At 38.2% G+C, this 18,245-nt stretch overlaps 1 protein-coding gene and 1 long non-coding RNA gene across 2 annotated transcripts in view; both read left to right on the top strand.

Annotated features, from left to right (window-relative positions):
• The window catches only part of LOC145736752 (uncharacterized), a 200,977-nt gene that overhangs the window by 113,535 nt on the left and 69,197 nt on the right, over positions 1-18,245 (top strand). The window lies entirely within an intron of this gene.
• On the top strand, positions 1,778-4,088 carry LOC145736541 (uncharacterized). The gene is made up of 2 exons (XM_081990989.1): positions 1,778-3,663; positions 3,721-4,088. Exon 1 carries the CDS (start codon positions 1,992-1,994, stop codon positions 3,336-3,338), a length of 1,347 nt encoding a protein of 448 aa, XP_081847115.1. The 5' UTR covers positions 1,778-1,991; the 3' UTR covers positions 3,339-3,663; positions 3,721-4,088.

The raw sequence follows: 18,245 nt of genomic DNA, 5'->3' as shown, positions 1-18,245 counted from the left end.
ATACCGCAATACCTGTCCGTTCCTTTTGGTTTTCCCCGTATTTAGTACACCGTAGCTAGCCGTCGTGGACTCGTAACGACTCGACGGATTTCCCCGTATTTACTACACCGTAGCTAGCCGTCGTGGACTCGTAATGACCCGACGGATTTCCCCGTATTTAGTACACCGTAGCTAGCCGTGGTGGACTCGTAACGACCCGACGGATTTCCCCAGTAATTAGTACCCCGTAGCTAGCCGTCGTGCACTCGTAACGACCCGGCGGATTTTCCCCGTAACTAGTACACCGTAGCTAGCCGTCGTGGACTCGTAATGACCCGGCGGATTTCCCCAGTAATTAGTACACCGTAGTTGGCCGTGGTGTGTTCGTAAGGACCCGACGGTTTCTCCCTGTTACCCGTAGCTAGTACCTGGATTTCTCCTGACCTTAACCACCAGGACAGCTGCCGTAGACACCGTTAACGCGTACGCCTATTATTTGACCCCTTTTACTGGTACGTGTAGCTGCTTTGTCACCCGCGTCCCGACTTACACGCGTTTGGTTGAAATTGATCGCTTAAAACTAACTTACACGCTCTCTCTCATCTTTCACTTGCTTTAGTTACTGTTGAGGACTTAAGAGACCGTTAGGGTTCCGACATTTGCTTTACGGTTGGTTCTGTGTTCGTTAACCACCGTAGGCCCGTAGGCATAATTTTTGTTTAATTGTTTCAAGGTGTTGATTGCTATTTTAGTTCTTTTGGAAACACGACCCGGTTAGCTTGTAAATTAATTTCTGACTTTCATTGGGCCTGTCAGTCTCGCAAAACCTTAGCGACCGCTTTCCTTGTTCGGCTGTCTTAAAAGCTACCCCGGTAGACGGAGCGTTTTCCTGGTTTACGGTCCGCGGTTATTTGAAACCAGGTGGCGCCCGAGGCAATTAACATCAGACTAGTCTCAAAAGGGGCATTTGATTTGAATCCCCAACAAAAGAGCGTCACAAGTGTACGTATTAAAACCTAAAACACCCTGTATAAGTTTAAGAATGTATTGTATAGAACACCCAAACACATAACTTAAATTATGTGTACTTAACATGTTTTGTTTTATTACCAGTGTAAACATTTCTTAAGTAGTATAAATTGTAGTACGGATTAATTAATAAGTAATAGGTGTTTATCATTAAAACACCAAACTGTCCTCGAAATAACCAATTTAACAAAATAAAACAACTTATTTAATATACATTAATTTATGAATCTTGTTCAACTCTAAGAAGAGGACACTTGCATTATCGAACATCTCATTATTAGTTGGCAACGCGGCAATAAAATTGAAAGAAATATTTTCCTATAACCTTAAATAAAAATCGTTGTTAAAAATATACAGGGGGCAAAAGTTCAAAATTTCTTGCATAGTAGATCCAAGGTCGTGAACAGACTATAAGTAGTATATAGTTAAAAAGAAATTGAATTTATTTGACCAATTTTATGTAATACTACATTATGTTTTCTTGGTTTTTGGTCAACTTTTCAGGCCATTTCACTAATAAAACAGCATTCAAGTCATACATTTTTTCTTTAATGTGAACGTTTCGGACTTTATTTAAATCCTTCTTCAAAACAAGATTACGGGTGAACAATATCTAGAAAGTTCTACATTTCAATAAAAAAAATCAATAAAAAGCTTTTTATAAATGAAGAGTCTACGGAAGAAAGGCGAAATGTCACATTTTTATTATTTTTGAGCTAAACATGGCAACGTGTAAGTTATTAGTAGTATATTTTTATGCCGTGGTCAAAAAGGGAAGAAACGCGAAGCCTCACAGCTTAAACTGTGTGTGAAAATATCCCTACAACGAAGAAACGCGAAAGGTCCATGCGAAAAGTCACGAAAGGTGACATGTCCACATCGTCAACATACTGCGTGCAGCTGTAAACGTTTAGTTTACGATTGACGTTTGGAAAGTTAAGTGCGTTGTTTCTTCAAAAAGACCTACAAACACGTTGTAAATAATGTCAGACAGTACAGACAGTGACAGTGGTGATTTGAATACTCGTCAAAGAACAGCTAAGAAAAAGAAAATAACAGGCCGAACCAGTGAAGTAATGAAGCGAATGAGACAACAGAGTCACGAAACAGGTGAGAATTGCCATTGCAAAAGATTAAAGTGTTTTTCCGTCGTAAATGAGGAAAACCGCTCAAATATTGTTAGACAATTCAACGCTATGGTTTATAACGAGCAAAATAATTACTTGGCAGGACTTATTATTTTAGTGCCCGTGAAACGACGAAGACCTGCAAATGAAGCTACAGCTAAATTGCACGATGCTTCATACGCTTTTAGAGTAAGAACAGTGACTGAAAATGAAACTACTGACATTCCAGTTTGCTTCAAAGCATTCCTAAGCATTCATGGAATCGGTCGAAAGAGACTTGAAAATATTCAAAAAAGTTTGAAAGTTTCGGGAAGTGCGCCAATAGACAAGCGGGGAAAAAATAAGAAAAAACATGCATTGTCGCAGGAGAGATTAAATGAAGTTCTCGAACATATAAGAAGTTTTAAAGGAAGAGAAAGCCATTACAGTAGAAAAAAAACAGAGAAAGTCTACCTTCCCGAAGAATTAAATATTAAAAAAATGTATAATATCTACAAGGCCACCAATCCTTCTGCTGTCTCATACGAAACATATCGCAACATTTTTAATAAACATTTTAACATCAGTTTCGGTTATCCGCGTTCAGATACCTGCAGTACCTGCGACAACTTCACAGCTGAGGTAAAGGTTCTTCGGACGAAGCTGAATGTAGGTCTTGATGCTGAATGTAGGTCCCAAAAGGACATTGAGGATAAGATCAAAAAACTTACTACGGAGAACCAATTACACAAAGCTAAAGCTGAGGTATTCTATGAAAGAAAGAGAAAAGCTCGAAAAACAGCTATGAAGAATGTTGAAATTGAAGCTGTCGCCATGGACTTCCAAAAAAATTTACCGATTCCTAATTTTCCGACTAATGATGTGTATTATAAGAGACAGCTCACTCTGAACTCATTTAATATTCATGTATTGTCTACAGGAAGTGCGACATTTTACGCTTATCCCGAAACCATAGGTGGCAAGGGCTCAAATGAAGTCGTATCATTTCTTCATCATTTTATCTTTGTTCAGCTTGATGCAAGAGTACGTCACCTCCACATATTTTGCGATTTATGTGGAGGTCAAAACAAAAACTTTACCGTGTTCCGCTATCTTCATTATGTCGTTCATGTTACGAAGAGACTAGACAGTATTGTTGTAACGTTTCCAATCAGAGGGCACTCCTATATGGAGTGCGATCGAGATATGGGCGTGATTAACTAAAAAATTAGAGTTGAGCTCCCGGAAGACTGGTACAGGGAAATTAGATCATGCAGAATTAAACCTAATCCTTTCAATGTCCTGGAAGTTGACCAATCACTTATACGAAACTGGTCCCGACTGTTGGACACCATGTACGTGAAAAAACCGCCATATAAATCAGGACCAATCCGGGAGTTAAGAATATCAAATTGCCATCCACGACTTTTGGAACACAGAGATGCCTATAATGGACACTGGAAATCATCGATTATCAGGCCACGCATTGCGACATCTGAGCTGCAGCTTCCAATGAGAGAGTTTATTTTACCACCAAAGTTATACACCGGTAAGTTTGCTTTACAACTCAACATTTTTTGTTTTTTATGCAGTATTTCTTTTGCAGATCCAATAAAAATAACGCAGGAAAAATTCAAAGATTTGCTTCATCTGAGCCAGTTCTGCACCTCTGAAAATGCCAGGTCGTTTTACAAAGACTTACCTCATAACTCCCAATCAAAAAAGACAAGAAAAAGATAAGGGCAATTTTTCATTATCTAAAAATACGACAGTTCGCATTTTTCGCCGTTTTTTTTATAAATATAGGACATTTCGCTTTTTAAATATAGGACATTTCGCTTTTTTCCCGTGTTACGAATGTTTTTTATTTTTAATAAAGCATTTTTTTAATTCCGTATTTTTTTTTAAATCTGATGTCCATCAAATATGATGCAAAACAGTACATAGAATAAGCCAGTACAAATAGATCCAAAAATTTTCAAATTATACTATGCTAGTAAGTGCTCTAAAGTTTAAATTTTGATTTTCTCAAAACAGTGTTTGATGGATATTTCGCCTTTCTTCCGTGGACTCTTCAAATAGACTTACCTATCGATAAAAAGTAGCACACACAAACACACAAAAGTGGCAACAAAATTTCGACCATGTAGGCAGCTAAGTATGACATCATATTATTTTTTATTATTTTTAAATAATTTATTTTGAGGGGTTATATTTTAAACATTTTGGCCATATTATCAGTAGCCTTGAAAATAAGCAGGTCCAAACTGAACAGTTTATTTGTTGGAACCTAGATTTGTTTATATTAACAACATTCCTGAGATAAAACCTGAAACGCTCTGTCTACCCTTCCACATTGGCATCAATTAATTATACCAGAACAAATTTTACATACAGGGTGGCGCAATAGTGTGGTGGCACAAAAGTCCAATATTGTTCTTATTTCTGGTTTTTCTAAAAAAATCTTTATATTGTTACGGTTTGGGCCTACTATGCTCGATACTCAATGAAACCGATGCGCCGCAATATCTGGCCGGGCGCGTATTAAAGTAGGCCACACTTAGGAAGCGACACCTGGAAGTATCTTGATTATTCGAAGCAAATCGCGAAGCGTTTCGCGGTCATTCTAGAACGTGGTTTGCAAATATAAAAGAAGCAGCGTCGATGACAGTGTAGTGTAGAGTAGAGTAGTAGTGAATTTGGGAACGCGGTTAAGCTTAAATAGTGGAATAGTTGTGGAATTGTAGTAGTGTTTTTAATAGCTGAGTTAATTATTGTACGGAGTGTTTTGGAAGTGTAAATAAATTTATTAATTGTTGAGTTAAACTGACTTTGTGTGAACCCACGGGAAAATCGTAACAATTGGTGTCAGAAGTGCGATCAGACTTTAGTGCGACGTGAATTGGAACTAAACTTCGGGTTAGAGACTTGTGTTCAGAACCGGACTAGAGATTTTCGGAACAGTGGTGTGTTAAATTTATTTTATGCCAATAACAAGACGTCAAAGTGCAAACATGGAGGCCCAACTTGCAGCTATTATGGCAATGCTTGAAAAACAAGAAGAGAAACAAGAACAAACAGAAAGGATTCGACAACAAGACAAAGAAGAACGAGAAAGGATTCGACAACAAGACAAGGAAGAACAAGAAAGGATTCGACAACAAGAGAAGGAAGAACAAGAAAGGATTCGACAAGAACAAGAAAGGATTCGACAACAAGAGAAGGAAGAACAAGAAAAGATTCGACAACAAGATATGGAAATGCGTCAAGAAGATAGAGAGCGTAACGTAGAAATATTGAACGCTCTAGCGGGGACCAAAACAGAAATCCAAGAGTATGTAACCCATAGTCTCAAAAAGATGGAGTGTGATGTTCAGAATGATGTTGAGATAAAGCTACGCGACTTAGAGCAGAAAATTGACAGCAGAGGAGTCAGCTCTACAGTGTTCACCGGAAACGGGCTCAACAAGATCAAGCCTCCCACATACGACGGTCAAACTTCATGGGCAATGTACCAACTCCAATTTGAGGCCGCTGCAAATGCAAATGGATGGAGTACCAAGGAAATGGCTGTAGCACTAGTAGTGGCATTACGAGGACCTGCATTGGAGCTGTTACAGACGGTGCCTATCGCCCAACGAAGCAACTATGAAGCATTAGTAGCTGCATTAGAACGTCGTTATGGGGATCAACATAAGAAAGGACTGTATCGAACGCAATTAATGGCAAGACAGCAGAAAACTGGTGAAAATCTAGAAGAGTTTGAAACCGAAATTCGTCGCCTTGTGCATCTGGCTTACCCAGCCGTCCCGGATGAAATCCAAGAAGAACTTGTGGCACAGTATTTTGTAGATGGGATTCGAGATCCGGAGGTAAAGAAATGGCTGAAGATGTTCAAAGGGAGCAACAACAGTGAATTACTGATTCGAGCGCTGGAAATTGAAGCTGCGTGCAATGATTTAAAGCCAGAGCCTATTCAAGAGGAAAGAGTACCGCCAGCCGATCATGTTGCTACATTAATAGATGAAATTAAAGCAATGGTAGGCCAATTAGTGCAACAAATGGCAGCATCAGGAAATAGTCAGTCCACACAATTAGAACGATCACGTCCGATCACGAGAGTGGAGTGTTATCGATGCGGACGTACGGGACACATTAGAAGGAATTGCAGAAAGCGGTCTTGTTCTCCAAACCCACAGTGTCGACAAAACCAGGACATTAGAACAAATCACCGGACCTCCTCTGTTAAAAGAAACATTACGTGTTATGTTTGTGGACGTAAAGGACATTACCAATGGAATTGCAGACAGCAGTCTCGTTTACCGACCCCGCAGAACTGGCGTAACCAGGAGCAGGAAATAAAGAATCTGGAAAGACATTTACCGCGATATGTAGAGGATTGTCAAGCTTTGGATAGTGACTTAAGGTACCGGAAAGGACAAATTCATAATGGTTGGAGGATTGGTCAAATCGCGATGGTGACAGATAAAGAGGCTACAAAAAGAATGAAGAGCTGCGTTTCTAAGGAGGACATAATAAACGGACAGCGCTCAGACTCTGATTTGAAAGTAATCAGAAGATGGTTAGAGAAGGATTTGAAACCGGATTGGCAACAGATTTCCAGATATGGACCAACAGTAAGGGGTTACTGGTTGCAGTGGAATTCGCTTCGACTGCGAGATGACTTAATTACTCGCAAATGGGAAAGTCCAGACGGAAAACGCTTTGTTTACCAAACAATAGTGCCCAATTCCTGCAAAGAGAATGTGCTGCGAGAACTACATGACAGTCGCGGAGGAGGACACTTTGGAGTAAACCAGACTTTGGCTAGAATAAGAGATCGATTCTACTGGATTAACTTCAGAAAGGACGTTGAGGAATGGTGTGACCAGTGTTCGTTACAGAAGGGATCCATCACAATTCGGGAACTTGAGAGAGAGAAGATGAAACCAAACAACGACCGTATGAAGATGACACTGGACCACAGACCAACTGGTGGCAATTATAAGGAAGGTGATGCTGTGTGGATGTTTCAACCCAGGAGGAGCAAAGGATTAACTCAAAGATGGCAACGACACTGGGAGGGACCTTACAATGTGGTAAAAAGGTTAAACGACGTCGCCTACAGAGTCCAACGCAGCCCCAAAGGCAAGATGAAAATTGTCCATCTGGACAGACTCAAGAATAACCAGGGATTAGATGAAGCGAATCGGGACGATCAACTTTAAGAGGGGGGCAGTGTTACGGTTTGGGCCTACTATGCTCGATACTCAATGAAACCGATGCGCCGCAATATCTGGCCGGGCGCGTATTAAAGTAGGCCACACTTAGGAAGCGACACCTGGAAGTATCTTGATTATTCGAAGCAAATCGCGAAGCGTTTCGCGGTCATTCTAGAACGTGGTTTGCAAATATAAAAGAAGCGGCGTCGATGACAGTGTAGTGTAGAGTAGAGTAGTAGTGAATTTGGGAACGCGGTTAAGCTTAAATAGTGGAATAGTTGTGGAATTGTAGTAGTGTTTTTAATAGCTGAGTTAATTATTGTACGGAGTGTTTTGGAAGTGTAAATAAATTTATTAATTGTTGAGTTAAACTGACTTTGTGTGAACCCACGGGAAAATCGTAACAATATTAAAATTGATCAGGATCAATTCAGGATTTGGCCTACAGCATAAAAATATTTTCGACTATACAGGGTGCTGCATAAATATGGGGCAAATATATTCTTTGTTTTTTAAATAAAACACCTTGTATATTTTTGCATATTTGTATTCCATGTAAAATTCTGCTTCTGAATCAGTTCTCAGCTTTGCATAAACTGGCGGCGTTACCAACTTATTTAACCAAATAATCAAATTAGGGACAAAACATAAGTATTTGTTATCGGCAATAATTGCATTATTACTTGTAATAAAGTGATCAAAATCGGCCTAATAGGAGTCAAACATGCAGGTAAAAGGTTAAATACGCTTAGAAGATGTTGCGTCATACAAGGTGTTTTGTACATAATGCTAAAGTTATGAAATTTCAAAGTGTGTTCAATCGATTTTTTTAAATAACACCCTGTATCTAAGCATTGCATTTTATACTCCTGCTAATTTTCTTCAACTTTCATTAAGATGTCTCTATGCCTACCTTCGCTAGTTTGGGGGCTTTTTTAATTTTTCTGAATTATTGCCTAAAAAACGCGTAAAAATAAACTAATAAACTTAAATATTACTTTCGAAGTTTGCCATGATCACGTTACATGACTATAAAAAAATATTAACAACAAATAATAAAAAATATTTCAATTATTATAAAAATATAAGTGAAAGTTGTACAAATAAACATGTGTTTTATTTTTTAATATTTTTACCATACATTATTTATTAATGACAAACTCTTTCCGACTAATCAATTTAAATAATTTTTCTTAAAAAATAACGTAAATTAAATTTTTTTCAAATTTTTTAATGTAACCCTGTGCGTTTAGTTCTCCTAAAGTGTTGAGATTTTAATTTTGGTCAATTATTGCTAAAAGATCATTACTCATTTCCTTTAGTTTTGGCTTATGTGTGCAATATTGCAAATTAAAACATGCTGGGTCTGTCTATTGATGAAAAAATATAATTTATTTAAATACCGAATAATAAAATAATGATTAATTTATTAAAAATAACCAAAAAACTTTAGCTGTCAGTTTTCGATCGATAATAAATTTGATATTTAAATGCTCTCAGTGAGTTTCACGGCACTCTAGAAAATTTAAGCTATATCGCCACGGCGACCATGGCCAACTTTGAAAATAATTGAATTAATTTACTTATTTTACGCATTTTTCCTAACAAATTTCCTAACTTGGGTGCTCTGTACAGGGTGGGCCAAATTGGACGCATTTAAATGGGTGTGTGTTCTTATTAATAGAGATAGGTAGAAGAAACAGAATGATTCAAGCCATAGTAGTATTTCATTCACATGAAAAAGTAGTGAAATATTCACCATATACCAGATACAGATCTGTAAGATAGGCCTCATTTAACTTAAACTAAACTAGAGGTGGATTTATGCACAATCTTAAATTAAAGCAAGTTACAATTATACTAAATTAAAATAAGGTGTGATGCCCCGGGAAAATATTAGCAATTTTCTTTACGTTTATTTTTCAGTCAAAATTAAATTAGTTCTTACGGAATTAGTTTGAGGCACATCTGAACACTACTAGTGTCTAAATTCACATTTAGTCATAAAAAATATTATCAGTTTATATATTTCATAAACAACACAAAAGTAATTAACTAGGTTATTGCCGCTAATGCACCGCCAGCAGGTCACCGGGCAACCAGGTACCAAACGCAGCGTCAGCAGGAAAATCACCAAACCTTCGAATGTGGAGCACAGAACAATATTGGTCAGCACTTATTATTTTCATTTGTTTATAACGTTTGTAAATGTGTATAAATAGTTGTTAACTGTTAAATAAAAATCAGTATTAAGCCAACAGCGGTTCTTACTCAACCTTCCAACCTAAACTACTATAAACTACCAAGTATCCTGAGCATTCTTCCTGAATTCCGTTACAGGAATTTACATTGGTCCTTCGAGCAAAAAACCAACTGATTAGAATTCTCTCAAGCCTGTGCGGTGCCCAAGTATACCTTGGGTGGGAGTAGTTCTTCTCAGTTAATTCCCTTTACAAAAAAACACACATACCTTCCTTCCTGCTGTAACAAGTGCCTTGTCTGGTTGCAGCATTCCAAACTGATTAGAATTCTATAAAGCCTGTGCGGTGCCTAAGAATACCTTGGGTGGTAGTGGTTCTTTTCAGTTATTCCTTTGTATAGCAGGTGCACTGTCTGGTTATACAGTTCTTGACCAAATCATACCATCCCCAACCAAACAAAGAAATCGGTTGAGATACCAGCAAACAACAAACAACAAACCCAAACAAAGAAATCGGTTGAGATACCAGCAAACAACAAACAACAAACCCAAACAAAGAAATAGGTTGAGATACCAACAAACAACAAACCCAAAAAAAGAAATCGGTTGAGATACCAACAAACAACAAACCCAAACAAAGAAATCGGTTGAGATACCAGCAAACAACAAACAACAAACCCAAACAAAGAAATCGGTTGAGATACCAGCAAGTAACAAACAACAAACAACAAACAAACAAAAAACACCTACTAAAATCATAAGAAGAAGCCAGGACATACAAACCTAGAAGAATGGAAGAAGCCAACGAAATCGCCAAAGCACAAGAGACCTTGGCTAAAAAAATTAAAAACCCTATTTACCAATTACAAAAAAGACGCCCACGAGAGGAAAAATAAACAATATTTTCTCAAGAAAACTGCAGAGTTCGAGGCCATTTGGGAAAGCATTGAAGAAAACCATAAACAGCTTATAAAGCTTGACGTTCTGACGCATCCGTATTTCACAACCAGCTATTTTTGTCAACTACAAGAGCTACTCCAAGAAATTACCAAACATATTTCCGATTCCAAAAAAAAGTTTCTTCAGGCAGCCAAACCACTCGCACAACAAGAAGCCTTATATTATAATCCGAACCAGTGTCAAGCACCGAAAAATCGTTTAAAAGAAGAAGAGGTCCGAGAACACCAGATGAGTCAAACCTTAAGAGACATCTCAACGGAACTAATCAATGAGCAGTCTCGAAGCCGATATCAGTTCCTACTAGAGAAGTTATCCAAGCAATGGGACGTTATCTCTGAAATATACATCGAGCTTCAAGTTCAGGAAATTGACCATACCATCAAGAATCCCATACAAGACCTTGAAAAGCAGTACGAAGAAACAGTACAAAACCTACAAGACAAGATTCAAGGAGTACAACAAACTGTGAGACAATGCAATATAGTCTTACCTCAAATCAAATTGCCAAATTTTGATGGCCTATACGAAGAATGGGTCACATTTCGAGATATTTTCATCAAAGTGGTTCATGAAAATCCAACAATTACAACAATTGAGAAAATGCAGTATCTTAAAACGCATGTCAGAGGGGAAGCTGGAAGACTGATCCAGCACTTGTCCATAGCAGAAACCAACTATAATCCTGCTTGGAATATTCTAAATGACAGATACAGCAATGATAGACTCATAGCCTCCAAACTAATAGATAGGATCTTAGATCTTCCAGTAATTCAACATGAGTCACCATCCAAGATAAAGCAGCTTCACGATACAGTTGTGGAATGTCTTGAAGCCATCAATAATCTAAAAATTGATACTTCTAATTGGGGACCTATTATCAGTCGCATCATCTGCCGAAAATGGGATCATGAAACCAACAAGCTTTATGAACAATCGCTAAGCAAGCCCCATGAAATACAGGACTTTGTTGAGATTAGAAGATTTCTTCAAGCAAGATTCCAATCATTAGAAGCAATGTCAGATGCACAAAAGAAAAATTCATACAACTCAAACAACAACAATGACAATAACAAACCCAGAAGTACTGATGCCTGCAAGTACTGCAATGAAGCCCACTTGATTTACCACTGCACAAAATTCAAAGCCTTATCATCGGAACTTCGACTAAAAGCTGCCAAGGACAAAAAGCTATGTTTGAACTGCTTAAACCATGACTACAAATCCAAATGCAATTCATCAATGAAATGCCGCATTTGCAACAATCACCATCATACATACTTACAAATCGATTACGACGACAAAGTAACAGCTCCAATACGAGAAGAGACAGAGATGCAGCAGACGTTCTATTAAATACAATCAGAGCTGCCCAGCCACCCACAGAAGCGATTGTCCTCGAACCAGCATTTCCCCATGACGGCGCTGAACATTGATGGCATGGCAATAGACTGCCCAGAATGTCTAAATTCACATTTAGTCATAAAAAATATTATCAGTTTATATATTTCATAAACAACACAAAAGTAATTAACTAGGTTATTGCCGCTAATGCACCGCCAGCAGGTCACCGGGCAACCAGGTACCAAACGCAGCGTTAGCAGGAAAATCACCAAACCTTCGAATGTGGAGCACAGAACAATATTGGTCAGCACTTATTATTTTCATTTGTTTATAACGTTTGTAAATGTGTATAAATAGTTGTTAACTGTTAAATAAAAATCAGTATTAATCCAACAGCGGTTCTTACTCAACCTTCCAACCTAAACTACTATAAACTACCAAGTATCCTGAGCATTCTTCCTGAATTCCATTACAGGAATTTACAACTAGACACAACGCTTAAATGAAAAACTAGTTTAAAAGAAAAATCTGACTTCAAATCTTAAGCCCAACCTCTAAGAGATTTAATTGGTCAGCGTCATTAATCCAGAAGCGGGGATATATTTTTATTGGTCGGTATTTCCAAGGAAGGCATTTTTCTAAGTCAAACTGTCGCCACAAATTCTCGCCTTTTTGACCCCAAGCAAAAATGATTAATTGCCTGCAGCTGCAGGAAAAAATTCTTTGAGTTTGCCGGTACATGGTCCGCAAAAATTATTATTATTTATTGCATCCGGGGACATGTTTTTGAAATTCCAACTTTTGACCTGACGCATTCCGGCTCCCAGAATGACGTGAATTTTGTAGTATAAATATTTCCCCCAATCTGCCAAACAGTTAGTCAGAACTGAAACGTCGTCAAGTCTAAGACAAGTGTGAAAATTCGGTCAAAGTCCAAAAAGACCCAAAAGGGTGTAGTTCTAGACATGTTCAGTGGTGCAAAATAAGTTCTACCAAAATTCGTAAGTGCTCAAGAACCGAAAATTTATAGTGTTGGAAAACCCTTCAAAATTCTCGTAAAAGAAACCACGAAGCCGCTTGACCTAAAGCCTGTCACTACAACTTAACTCAACATGGTTTGTTGTGGAGAAGGCTGAGTGTTCTTCACCCCCCCTTTTGTTAACTCCACATGTCCAAAAGGTACGTTAAAGCCAGGATTGCTAAGTAGACCAAAGACTTTGGAACCGAACCGTACCAAGCTGAGTATTTATCTGTTATTCAAGCCTGAATAAATGTTTGATACGAGATTGGTGGTAGTGTCATTCAGGGTATAGCGCCTGCCCCTCGAACCCCAAAAATAAGCTTGTAAGACCCAAAAATTGGAAGAATGCATTTTTGGGCCATTACCTTTGGTGTCAAGTGTGAGGTTCTAAAAATTATCCTAGGGGAAAGAAAGGGTAGAAGGGGCAAGTAATACTTGAATTTAAAAAAAATCCAAAAGCTATCCCTAAACATGGAGAGAAGAGGTAGAGGAGCAGAACAACAAGCCAACCGAGATGACCAACAGCCGGTAAACCCGTGGTTAATAATGGAGCAGTTATGTGCTTAGATAGACTACCAACCTTCGATGGACAGGGCTCAATTGGTGACTTTACTTCAATTATTGAAGAAACAGGGATTTTAGCCAATTGGTGACCGGCAGAAAACTTGCATTGTCTAAACTAAAATTACGTGGTATAGCCAAACAATTTATTGATTCGGAACCAGAACTGCAAACTACCGCAGATTAGGCTAAGCTTAGGCAGGAATTACAAACGCAGTTTAGTCGCCCTTGTGTGAAAGGATCCGCCATTAAGAACTTCATTGAGTGCCGCCAACGCATAGGAGAAACCTGTTCAATATGTCACCCGTCTGAAAGTGCTTGCTAATAAAACACTGGAGTTGACTGGAGATGCTCCTGATGACGCCGCTGTTCGACGCAAGCTGGAAAAAGACATCGCCACACAATTTGTATTGGGCTTAGTGCATCCCTTGAAACAACGGGTACTTAGTAAAAACCCAAGCAACTTGACAGAAGCGTTAGAGTATGCCGAGCAAGAGGAAAGTATTGAAAACCTAATTGATTTTTCCACCAGCCGAGAGTGTCAAGCCATTAAAATGAACTAACAAAACGTACAACCTAAGAAGTATTATTGTAATATTTTCAAGAAGCCAGGACACACAGACAACTATTGCCGAAATGCAAATTCCCGAAATCTTCGTCAGGATCGAACGAAAAATAACGTATGCTTAAAGTGCAACAAACCAGGGCACTACCAACGAGACTGTCCTGATACTAGACGAGCAACTCAAGTTTACAATAACCAAAATAGAAATACTTCTACAAGGGCCAGAAATACAACCACTAACAACCAGCAACAACGAACCTGCTTTAGATGTAACCAACCAGGACATTTTGCTAGGTAACGCACCGCCGAAATTGGGTCTTTAAATTTAAACTCCGACGCACCCGTTTCCCAGCACCGAAGCCCATCTGACATGGAGGCAACGTGGGAATAAGTGAAAGTGTTAGTGTAGGGATAATCATTTGCGAGTGGAAAAGAATCTCCAGGCTCTGCAATGTTGCTAAGGTAACAATAGCTGAAAAGTTATATTGGGCGCTGATAGATTGTGGAGATGTTTTTTCCCTAGTGAAAAACCCTCAGTTGCTCAGGGGTTTATACCGTTACAATTTAGCGAAACTAATTTAGTGGATATTCCGGGAAATAGTATTCTCATTTTAGGAAGCACGTGTATACGTGCAGGCATTGGGCCAAGAAGAATTGCGGAACATGAAATCAAAGTACTTGAATCTGAGAGTTTTCATACAGATTTAATATTGGGTCTCGATTTTTTGCATAAACATGGTGCAACTATTGATTGGGGAAAAGGAGAAATAGTACTCCTAGGAGAAAAACTACCTCTATATGAAGAGCATTTGGGGAGTTTACATGGAACTTTAAATGGACGACAAGTTCAGAGTCAGACGCATTCACACACAACTACCTCCAAGAATCATTCATCGTTGCTGCCAACAACGATGGATGTGGGCATTCAAAACGATTGGCAGTCGTTTGAAAGCTCTGGAAAAACCAAATTTAGGAAAGCATGGATGTCCTGATGTTCAACTTGTATGTTCCGGTGATGCGAATTTTAAATTGGATCTGAGAACTGCCGAAATGAAAGGCTCCGGAGTCCAAAGAGAATTTTGTGATGAAACATTATGTGGAAAATGAGGGAAAATCGTGGAAAATTATATTAGAGGAAGATTTAATTATACCCCCAACAAGTGAGGTGATTTGTTTAGCTAGTATAGCTGATCTGATTCTTCAAGAGTTACGACTCAGCATGTTGTCATAGAGCCATGTGAAGATTCTCAGCAACGTTTACTAGTTGCGAGAAGTCTCTGTAAAAAGGGCGCCAAGATGCCTGTGAGACTCATGAATGTATCAGATAAGGATATGCTGGTACAGCGAAGACAAAGGATAGCAGACGCCTTTGAAGTGGATATTGAAAATAAGCCTGATATACAAGAGCAAGCTATTAGAAAAGTAAACTTAGAAAGTACCCAAGTAATACTAAAGCAATTGAACCTGGAAGACGTCGAAAGCGACGACGAAGCCAAGCTAAAAAGATTGGTTATATAATTTATAGATAGTTTCCATTCGCCTGACCAAAACTTGACTTGTACGACAAAAGTAACACACCGTATCATCACTGAAAACGTACCTCCGATAATAAAGAGGCCATACCGAGTACCGTATCATCGACAACCAATATTGAGAAAAGAAATTCAGAAATTATTGGATGATGGGATTATCGTGGAAAGTCAGTGTGCGGGGGTGGAGTTTCCCTGCCATATTGGTTTAAAAGCGAAGACATCCAGGTGAAGAGGTGCAACATAGGCTTGGTATAGTCTATCGTGAACTCAATGCAATTAGAAAAACAGATTTCTTTCCCTAACATTCAAGAAACCATTGACAAATTGGCTAATGCGGAATTGTTTAGTACCATGGATATAGCATCTGGATATTTTCAAGTACCCTTACACCCTGAATATAGAGAAAAAATGATGTTTAGTCTTCAGCTAAACATATATCTTAATGTTATATAAATAATCAGGGTAATTAAGGACAATCATAGTTTATAGATCTTTTAACATTTCATAATTACAATTAGTAAGCAAAACGATAATTGTTTAACTATATTCAAAACAGCGTAACATAGCGTTCTATATTATTTAACCGTGGTTGCAATAATTATAGTTCAGCAGCCACCAAACTGTTTATATATTGTTTACAAATGATGACTGTAACAACCATGTCAAAACCATAGAGTTTAATTGTTTCTGAGCCACTGGTATGGTTAATAGTTTAGTAAGATTGTTAGTTACATGCGTAGGATTAAATCAGTATTGAAATGGTACTCAAGACTCTCAATAACTCTACCCACCCAATTTAAACCTTCAACCTCCTCAATATGAAACATGGTCCTTCGAGTCTAAAATAATTAATCAGTAACCTATTCTAGCCACAGAACAAAAAATCTAATCAAGTAATATTCGGCCGCGAGTCGCGTATACAAATCGATAACTCTATCGAAAAATCTATATCTGTTAAGTGTTTCACCCAAGTGCAGATAACAAGTAAAGTGAAGTGATTCATTCAGTGTAAGTGAAGAGTTTAATCTCAACACAAAAATGGAAACCGTTAACAAATTAAGCAAAGCTCAAGAGGTATTAGGACAAGAGATCAAACGCATTCACACCAATATAAAGAAAGACCCATTAAACAGAAAAACCCTACAATACGTTGAAGAAAGGAGAACTCAAGTTTAGAAGCTATGGAACGAAGTTAAAGTAAATGACACCCAGCTCAAAGAGCTGAAAACATTATAGCTAGCAATTACTTTGAACAAATCAGAACCATTTATAACGATGCTCTACAAGAGTTAAACAACTGCAAGGAAAAACTACTAGACGAAGAGAGAAAACAAGAATTAAAGCAACAAGATAAGCAGCAAAAAAGTGCCACTCTAAATCAACTCACGCAGGAACAAACCTTGCGAGTGAGCGATTTGGATGAACTGGTTGAAGAATTCACTGCAACATTTGATCCCGAGGTAAAAAGTGGACTTTTTTCAACAATTTTGAAAGACTGGAACATCGTAACATCCTTACACTGGGAAATTTCAAAATTGGACGTTGATAAAGTCTCAAAATATTTTGAGGAAAACAAATTCAAGCAACTTCGTACCTTGATTGCCAAAATTCAAGGACAATCTAACAGCAAATCATCACCTCTGAAAAGCGAGGTAGAAAACCAACAACCACAAATGTCAGTGAATAGAACCAATAACATCAGCCTACCTCAAATAAAGATACCAATATTTACTGGAAACTACGAAGATTGGACGCCATTTGAAGACATGTTCAAGAATGTGATCCATAACAACGAGGCACTCAGCGAAATCGAAAAAATGAACTATCTAAAAGCTCATGTCACAGGGGAAGCTGGCAGAGCAATTCAACATTTCCAAATCAGTTCAGCGAACTACCATATTGCATGGGGTCATCTCAAAGAGAGATACAGTAACGAACGCCTAATCACCAACAAGCTTATTAACAAAATACTGGATCTACCTGACAGCAAACAAGAATCATCAGAGCAGCTAAAAGAAATTTACAACACAACAAAAGAATGCTTGAAAGCCATTGAAGCTCTGAACATAAATACATCTCAATGGGACCCGATCATCGGTTGCGTCCTACTGCGGAAAATCGATAAGAGAACACAAGAGCTATTTGAAGCTAGTTTGATCAATCCACTACAAGTGCCAGAACTCGACGAGATGTTGAACTTCATCCTTAAGCGGTTTCGAGCCATCGAATCCATATCTACCGATCGACATGACGGACGCGAAAACAATAGCAGCATGGGCAGTTATCAACCACATCAGAGAAAACAGCAAAGTCAAAGCTGTAAGTACTGCAATTTATCTAACCATACCATTTATCAATGTTTAAAATTCAAAGCATTAACAGCTTATCAACGGTTTAATGCTGCTAAAGAAAAACGGTTATGTTTAAATTGCTTAAACCACGATTTAACTACAAAATGCCTGTCATTTCAAAAATGCAGAATTTGTTTTCAAAATCATCATACAAAGAAAACAACCACAACAAAACGAAAACGCCAAACGAGCAGAAATCAAAACCATATTTCAATCAATCAAACAGGGTAGGAACACATGTCGCGCATGAAGGAGGTAAAACATTATTAGCGACAGCAATCATTAGAATTCAAGATTCAGATGGAAAAAACGAAAATTTGAGAGCCTTGATCGATTCAGGTTCGCAAGCATCGTTTATCACTATGGAAGCTGCCAATT

Source organism: Ips typographus, linkage group LG12 (genome assembly GCF_016097725.1).
Source record: "Ips typographus isolate SLU linkage group LG12, UJ_Ityp_2.0, whole genome shotgun sequence".
Taxonomy (NCBI): Eukaryota; Metazoa; Arthropoda; class Insecta; order Coleoptera; family Curculionidae; genus Ips; species Ips typographus.
Note: the sequence above shows the minus strand (reverse complement) of the source record. Positions and strands in the feature narration are given on the sequence as shown.